Below are 9,062 nucleotides of genomic sequence, written 5' to 3' on the forward strand. Positions count from 1 at the left end.
AAACATAAGCTCATATCGTTACATGACTCAGCTGCAAATTACCTAATGGATCTAAAAGGCATGATCAGACAGCAACATCTGGGAAAGGTCCCGCAGCCATCAGCACCCTGTGCTGCCCCACCACGGAAGCTGAGTTAAAAGACACTGGGGAAAACTGGTCCTAATGCTTGCCAGTGGGCTACAGACAGACTTCCCCCCTGTCTGGTCACTCAAGCACACTCTCATGCCGTCAGGATGGTCTGCTCTTTCCATCCTGACTCAGTTCAGGTTTTTTCCCTCGCTTAGCAGTATGCTTGTAACTGCATACTCCATGGGGAACCCTCAGTGTTGAGGTGCAATTCCTCATTTAGGCACATGGGAAACAAAAGGCAAAAAAAACCCCGACTTGCCCACATGTGCCATCTGATTGGGCAGTGACAGGCTGAGTCCTCAGCTACAAAGGATGTGTGATTGTGCACAGCCATGTCGATTTCCAACCGGGGGAAATAGGCTCGCTTCCCCTCCACACCAAATGGCATGTCTGACTGTGGCTTCTATCTAGTTTTTTAACCATTCCATATGTTTATAAACCTTTACAATATTGTTTTCAATCCTTGTTTACTTCTTCCCTTTGGTCTCCTCACACAGTTCTTATTTACTGCCCTATTCTCATTCTCAACTTCTAGCTAATCCTTTTTTATTTATTTATTTATTTTTAGATTTATGACCTGCCCTCCCCAAAGCGGGCTCAGGGCAGCTAACAGATGAGGCACGTATGCCAAGATTAATACAATTAAAACCAGAATAAAACAATCATTTATACAAAACAATAAAGTGCAGGTGCTCTAGTTGTCACAAAAGTCCTTAATAGCAAGATGAGGTTCTGGTAAAGATGGTCCCAGAACAACAAAGTAACAAAGTAAGTTCCAGACAGCACTGCCATTCATTCTTCATCCCAGGGCCATCTTGCTCCCCGATGGTACCCACTCCAATTGGTGGTAGTGGTGTGGTGATGGTACAGTGGTGGTGGCGGCTCCTACTCAAAAGCCTGATGGAAGAGCTCCATCTTACAGGCCCTGCGAAACTGCACAAGGTCCTGCAGGGCCCGGATCTCCTCTGGGAGCTCATTCCACCAGGTAGGAGCTGCCACCAAAAAGACTCTGGCCGCAGAAAGTTTGGTATCTTTGGGGCCTGGAATTACCAGGAGATGTTGAGTCCCCGACCATAGTGCCCTTGGGGGGACATATGGGGAAAGGCGGTCCCTCAGGTATGCCAGACCCTGGCCATATAGGGCTTTAAAGGTAAGAACCAGCACTTTGAAGCGAACCTGGAATGTTATTGGCAGCCAGTGCAGCGCTTTCAGCACAGGCCTGATATGGTCCCGCCTAGAGAGACCCATCAACAGCCTGGCTGCAGCATTCTGCACTAGCTGCAGCGTCCAGATTTGTGACAAAGGCAGCCCATGTAGAGAGTGTTACAGTAGTCTAGCCTCGAGGTGACCGTCGCATGGATCACTGTGGCCAGGTCATTGCAGACAGTGAAGGAAACCAACTGCCGAGCCAGCTGAAGATGGTAAAAGGCCAACTTGGCAGTGGCTGCCACCTGGGCTTCCATCGTTAAAGAGGAGTCCAGGAGCACACCCAAACTCCTAACCTCCAACGCTGGCACCAAAGGAGCCCCATCGAAGGTCGGGAGAGGGAGCCCCAACCCCGAACCGACTCAGGCCCAGGACCTCTGTTTTTGCCAGGTTTAGTTTCAGCCGACTCAGCCTGAGCCAACCAGCCACAGCTTGCAATGCCCGATGATGGTCATCTGGGCTGGAGTTCGACTGGCTGCCCAACATCAGATAGAGCTGGGTGTCATCTGCATATTGGTGACAACAAAGCCCACAACTTCGGGCAATCTGGGCACGGGGGCGCATGTAGATGTTAAACAACATCGGGGACAGCACTAGCCCCTGAGGCACGCCACAATCAAGAGGATGCCTCCGGGACCACTGATCCCCTATCGCCACACTTTGTCCCCGACCTTGGAGAAAAGAGGCAAACCATTGAAGGGCAAGCCCCTGAATCCCCATGTCAGCGAGGCGGTGGGCCAGCAACTGGTGGTCGACCGTGTCAAACGCGGCCGACAGATCTAACAGCAACAGTGCTGCCACACCACCTTGATCCAGATGCCTTTGGAGGTCATCAGTCAGGGCGACCAGTACCGTCTCCGTCCCATGACCTGGGTGGAAGCCGGACTGGAAAGGATCTAGGATCTCCTACAAATATTATCTTGAATATATCCCAACCAGAGGCTTTATCCCGTCAGTTTCCCCTAATATGTTTAAAAGACGCTCTGTAGCCTTTTTAACGTTAAGCAGGACTGCATCCTGGCCCCTCTGCTTTCTAACTACCATATTAACTCCTTGGTGCAACACCTAAGAAATCCATGCTTTCATTCTCCAAAGATTGCTGATAAAACAATTCCTGCCTTACTGTTTGCAGAAAATACTGTCATTCTACCTTATTCACAATTGGGCCTTAGGAGAGCACTTCACTGCATACTGTAAAGACGAGCAGCTTGCGATAAATTACCAAAAAACAAAAGTCCTCATCTTTATCAAAAAGCATTGAATCCATAGATGGCAAATACAGGGCCACAACATCAAACAAACAAAAAATTTTAAACGGCATAGTCTTCCGGTCGTGTGGACATTGGAGAGCTCAAGCACTGCATGCCACACAGACTGCCCACAGAGCATCCTTCACCATTCTAAGATTCTGCTTCACAAAAGGAGCCTCCTTTATCCCTGTAGCAATCAAGGTCTTCCAAGGAAAGGTTGTCACCCAGGTCTTATATGGTTCCAGCTCTGTATTTACAAAGAAAGGCACTTACTGGAAGTGGTACAATCCATGTTCATACAAATGATCTGAATGTCCTTCTCAGACTAGAGGCTGGTCTGATCGCCTTGGAGACTCATATGTGGCTACTGGCATCTACCTATTGGTTAAAACTCATCTTCAATCTTGTGGGTGTAGTACTCTTAAAGCCACCATTCAACCTGGCAAAGAGCAATTGAAAGGAAACTCCAGGAGCACAGCCTCTCGCCCCAAGTCTTACTGCATCTTGGGTATAAAAAAACACAAAAGAAATAATTAAACAGCGGTTCTGGGATTATGCCGTACAATCAGAAAGGGGACAGATATCCAATTACTTTGCAGTATGGCAAATGCTTTAATCCTGCAGATTATTTTAGATGCCTTGAGATCTCCAAATATTGGAGAATCGTTACCCTGGCATGCGTTAATGTTTTACCTTCATCCCTCCTGGAAGGTAGATACCATCGTGTCCCACTCCCTCAAGGGCTCTGTCCATGCCATTCAGGGAAAGTAGGGTCTATTGAACGTGTTCTGGTGCACTGCTCAGTCTGTAATGACATTCAATTTCAGTACATCACTCCAAATCTGTCAATTTTACCAGGAAAATCTAAACAACTTTATGTCTCTCTCCTTCTTGCAGACTATCCCCAGGAAATCACTAATAAAGTTGCCAAATTTTGCCTTTGGTTGTGTGGGATACAAAAGTGGCTGACTGAGTCTCAATAACTTTTTTACTGTTACTGCTGACTCTCTTGAGCTGCTTTTGTATCAAAATAAAAATTTGAGCCTGAACTTAAAATGTTAAGCCACCAACAGCTTGGTTCAAGCAAACCTTTTTGTACTGTAAAGATTTGATTTGACCCAGAAAGTTCCTCAGAGCTTAACAAACTTAAACTCTTCTTCCTGGTGGTGCTTTCTTATCAATACATTGAAACATAACCTCTGCCTGTCTAGCTGGCCTGAATGTAGAGCAAGTAGCAGTTCTGAGAATGCTTTTGTGGAAATACTTGGCTTTAACCTTCACCTAAATTTTCCTCCTGGATTGTATGACTAAACTTTCCAGAGTCATGGGTTCCAATGTACACCATAACTGATGATTCTTCTGCCACACTAGGTATCATTCTATCTAGATAGCATCTGCAGTCTCCAAAACAGAAATGCAAGTTCCTGTGTTTTCAAAGCACCCATCTCAGATCAAACCTTCCATTACCAAGCGCCTGTCCCTGCAAACCTCAATAAACAATGAAAGCTAACTGCTAATAGAAGCAACACAGAAGAGGGCTCTGACAGCAATGTATAAACTTGTGCTATGGAAAAGTACTATGTAAGTCTTATTTACATTTCAACATAATGAAAAAATCCACAGGCAGAAGGTATAAAAAGAAGAAAAATAATGATTTTAATAACAGCTGTGGAACCCTTGAAATGTAAAAAAGAGGAATAGGATTATTACTAATAAAGTATGTTGGATTAATAAAAGAATTAGGCAAGCACATTAATGATGGATGAGCCTACACTATTAAATGAGATGACAAAGGAAGGTCACTTTATGCCAAGCCACAGAGAACTGCCAGAATTAGTGACTGACAAGGAACCCAGTAGAGCATCTCAGCAGTTGCCTAGCAACTGCTATTTTCTTCAGCTTTGCTCTGGAACTGATCCAAGATTAGCCTAGGGTCTTTGTTGCTAGTCACTTACAAAGGCCTTGTGAAAAGAAAAGTGTGGCAAGAATGACTACTTACCACTACTGAGCACTGGCAACTGTTTTGGGGTGCCAAGTTATAAAGGGGAATTGGTGGAAATCAGCTCAACCTTGTATATGAGGATTGGTGCCTCTCTTTTTTTAAAAAAGCTGCCAATAAAGACGGTTGAACCTTTGAGGTGAGATGAGAATACCGACTGTAGAAGTTTACTGGGCCATGAAAAATTGTAGCATGTCAAAAGCCGCCGCCACCCCTTTCCAGATGATTTGAAAACTCTGCATAGCTACATTTGCAAAACAGATACATGACTGGAATTGACATGATAAGGTGTGTGCATGTATGTGTGTAAATGGATATCACCTCTAAAACTAACAAAAAGATGCTCTGCAGAACAGAGAAGCAATGAGCTTGTTACCCTCATACAGCAAGCGACAGATTGTTCATGCCTGTTGCTATAAATTGGCTTCCAGCAGCACCTAGATGTGTCAGTGTTGCCTGCTTGCTTTTAAATGTCACTGAATTCCTGTGAATAAAGCACGTCATTGCACACTACTTCATTGTACTGTAACATTTTCATTGGGATTTTCTTAAGCTCAAGAAGGCTAATTTTTTTTAGTAGTATTTCCTCTGTTGGATTCAGTGTTATTAACGAGAGTAATGTTATCCAGGTCTTCATCAGATATGCTCCTGTTTCACATCACTTATAGCCGGTGGTATGCAAAACTTTTCAGTTAATTTCTAATTACATGTCTGATTGAGCTGCCACAAGATGATTGTGGAGAAGGAAAGGTTGAGGACTGCACACAAAAGACCTCGCTAGATCAGATTAGAAACAGCAGTGTGAAGTTATTGCTTTACCTGAGTATAGTTTCAGAGTGCTACAATAACACCTTTTTCAATGTATTCTGCTTTTTGGTGGCATAGCGTGGTGATTGGTGCTAACAAACTAGATTCCTGACATAAGCGCTTGTATGCATTCTGGAGAGTGGACACCCCAAAAAAAACCCCACTGGTATGGTAAAGATAAATATAGATCCATACAGAGAGACTGTACTTTTCATTTGATTGTTCACTTGTTACATCTGCATTTGAAGGGGAAATAAACCATACCCCAGACTTCCATGCAATTTGTCCTAGCAAACAGCATGGCAGAGAAGAATAGCATGGAGCAGAAGCTGTAGTGTCATCTTCTGGTACTGATTTGAATGAAGCTATGGCCTGCACACCAATTCAGTGAAATAGTCCAGAGGAATACCATTCCAAGATCCAGGAAAATTAACAATCACACCCCTCCTGGCATGAATCTTTTCCATACCTTCGTGGCAACAGCAACAGCTCTGCCTTCTAAGAGGAATGTATGCAGCCAGTTCTGAGGGATTTATGCACCAAGGAAAAACCCTGACTAAACCCATTCCCCTCCCCCTCTCTTTTGTTCTGGAGAACTGGAATGGGCCACAATGGCAGTCTTGGAACTCTTGGTGAAGACGATAATAGATTACTACTCAGCTTTGACTGCAGGCAGCATTTTCAGTGGAATGTGTTGCAGGAAAGCCATCAGTCAAGGGTATATGTCATTTCCTAAAGACCAGCAGAATTCTTCCATCAGCATATTCATGGCAGTGATACCCATATGTAATTCCATTCAACAATTTTGCATTCTGACACACGGAAATGAGAGGAATGTATTTCTTTCTTTATTGGCATATGTAAAAGCATTTTATCCCAGGTAATATTTCTTGTGATATTGGTTTGTCAGTTAGTTGACAAATAAATACAGAATAGTTCTTTTGGCTGTCAGTTTACCAATACTGGCATGTCATTCAAAACTTGTGTTTTTCCTGAATAATCAGTAACGGAGCTCATCAAAATGCATCATGCCTCTGCCTGCAATGTTATATTCATAATTAGGATGCTTGCAGCTTCACAAATAAGTTGTTCTGAAAGAGGATAACAGAAACATTTCTTTAATTCATTAACGTTACTTTGACATAACTCATACACATTCGTCCCTGTTACTTCCAATAAACCTTTCTTACCCCTCAATGTGGAAATCTGTCATTCAATATTTTGAGTGCAGGTTATTAAGCGGGAGCTATGCAGAGTAATTCTAAATACAAACACCTTCCTTTGTAACCAAGAGAATCTACTACATTGTTTCTGTGGGTTTGGGTTGGAATTCTTGTGTCCCTCCCAACAAATTAGCAAGTGATGAATATACTTGCTTTAACTGTTAATGGTAGTATGGTAGTAGGTATGACACTGTTCCTGCTGCATTTCCCCAAGCAACACAAGAAAATTATGAATTATTTTTAATAAGGGCCCCTTATTTTTTTTCTTTTTGGGGTTCATATTGTTTGTTTGTGTGCTTGTGAGCCTGGAAGTCATAGTGACTTCTGGTGACCCCTAGTGCGGCTAGGACATTTCAGACAGGTGGCTTTGATATTACCTGCCTCTGTGTCCTGGCCCTGGTATTCCTTGGAGATCACCTTTCCAATTACTTGCCAGGGTCAGCCTTGCTTAGCTTCCAAGTCAAGATTGTGCTTGCCTGGGCTATCCAGGTCAGGACAGAAGGGGCCCTTATTTTTCATCATGTGTGGCAGAATATATCCATATCTACACACTACTTAATAACTATAAAAGGACCCACCTTTACAAGAAATGCAATTCTCTTTGATCTCTTCTAATTTTTCCTATTCTGTCACAGTTTCTTTCTAAGAATATGCAGAAGTCAGGGATGGGGGGGCTTAGGAAGCAAGTAACTTTCTGAGTTTGTTTCATTCGTACCGTTGGACTGGTTACAAAACTGGGAGGTCTACTGTAGATTTTCATCTGTTATGGAGCCAGTTTGGTGTAGTGATTAGGAGCGCGGACTCTAATCTGGGAGAACTGGGTTTGATTCCCCACTCTTCCACATGCAGCCAGCTGGGTGACCTTGGGTCAGTTACAAGTTGTTTCAGAGCCATTATCTCATGAGCAGTTCTTGAAAGAGCTCTCTCAGCCCCACCTACCTCGCAGGGTGTCTGTTGTGGGGAGGAGAAGGGAAAGGAGATTGTAAGCCACTCTGAGAATCTGAGTGAAGGACAGGGTATAAATCCAATCTCCTCCTCCTCCTTAAAATCAGTACTTTTCTCTTTACAACATCTTTAGAAATAAAGGCATTTGGGAGTAAGAGTGTGAAAAGTTGAAAAATAATTGCAGTAGGGCTTGGCTTGGCTTGGCTACTAAACTCTATGAAAGAGTAACCTGGTGGAGCTAGATGATGTAGGTAGTATGCTAATGAAATAAATGAACTCTGGGAATATATTTTAAAATATATCAGAGCAAGATATAAAGTACAATCTTAAACACAGTTATACCTTTCTGACTCTTCTGACTCTTGCTTAGGATCATACTGTGAAACATTTAACTATGCTGCTAACGATATGTAACTAATAATATAAAGCCCAACAATGAAGCTTCATCAGAAGTCTTTGAAAGATGGAAAAACTCAACAGTAATCTTTGTATGGCATAAATGGAAATGACAGTATTTCTAAATAAGGTAAACAAGAGTAGTTATTTATTTATTTATTTATTTATTTACTAGCAGTAAAGCCCGTTGTGAAAGTAATACAACGAGATCTAGAAAGAGGCTCTGGGGCAGTGCTCTGGCTTTGAGCAAACAGTGTCAATTTGCTGTGGTGACCTCAGCAGGGTATAATGACAGAGTCCACTGTTTTCTCCAGAGGAACTGATCTCTGCTACCTGAAGAGCAGTTGTAATTGTGAGTAATCTGTAGCCCTCACCTGGAGATTGGCAGCAATTGTTACCCAGGACAAAATGGCTGGTTTGGAGGGTGTCGTCTATGGCATTCTACCTGTCTGAGGTCCCACCCCTCTGCAAACCCCACCCTCTCCAGGCTCCACCCCTCAAATCCCCAGGAATTTGTCAGCATGTAGTTGGCAACCCCATCTCCTTCCCAGCTAGCCATCAACCTACCATTATCTGCCCCTTTGACTTCAGCTGACTTCTGCCCTCCCTTCTGCAGAGCAGTTGTAATACTGAGTGCTCTCCAGCCCTCACCTGGAGATTGGCAACAATGGTTCCCTATGTGAGACTGACTGGTTTGGAGGGTGGAGTCTATGGCAGTGTACCTGTCTGAGGTCCCACCCCTCCTCAAACCTCACCCTCTTCAGGCTCCATCCCTCAAATCTCCAGGAATTTCCCATCTGGAGTTGGCAACCCTATCAGGACTGGCCCCAATGTGTTTTCTCCCAAAGGCCAAAGTAGGTGACAGGACCAAGCTTAGTTGCCTACCAACAGGCACTGAGGGGAATGTAGGGTTGCCAGCTCTAAGGAGGGAAATACCTGGAGGTTTGGGGGGTGGATTCTGTAGAGGGCCGGGCGACGGAGGCATCGGCCTTCTGTCGCCCGCCTTGCCCCCCCAATCTCGGCCCGGGCACCCGCGGCTCCCACCAGCGGCCGCCCGACTCCAGACTCCCCCGCGGCCACTCCAGCCAGGCGACGGAGGCATCGGC

General features: G+C 44.3%; 1 protein-coding gene across 1 annotated transcript in view; it reads left to right on the top strand.

Moving 5' to 3' along the window:
- The first annotated feature begins 6,003 nt into the window (after positions 1-6,003).
- LOC107106155 (protein kinase C-binding protein NELL2-like) overlaps positions 6,004-9,062 on the top strand; it is a 33,233-nt gene continuing 30,174 nt past the window's right edge. The window contains exon 1 of the mRNA XM_015406263.1: positions 6,004-6,178. Within this exon, the coding sequence (XP_015261749.1) occupies positions 6,004-6,178 (175 nt within the window). The remainder of the gene's footprint in view (positions 6,179-9,062) is intronic.

The sequence above is a fragment of the Gekko japonicus genome, unplaced genomic scaffold (genome assembly GCF_001447785.1).
Source record: "Gekko japonicus isolate JY-2015 unplaced genomic scaffold, Gekko_japonicus_V1.1 scaffold1384, whole genome shotgun sequence".
Taxonomy (NCBI): Eukaryota; Metazoa; Chordata; class Lepidosauria; order Squamata; family Gekkonidae; genus Gekko; species Gekko japonicus.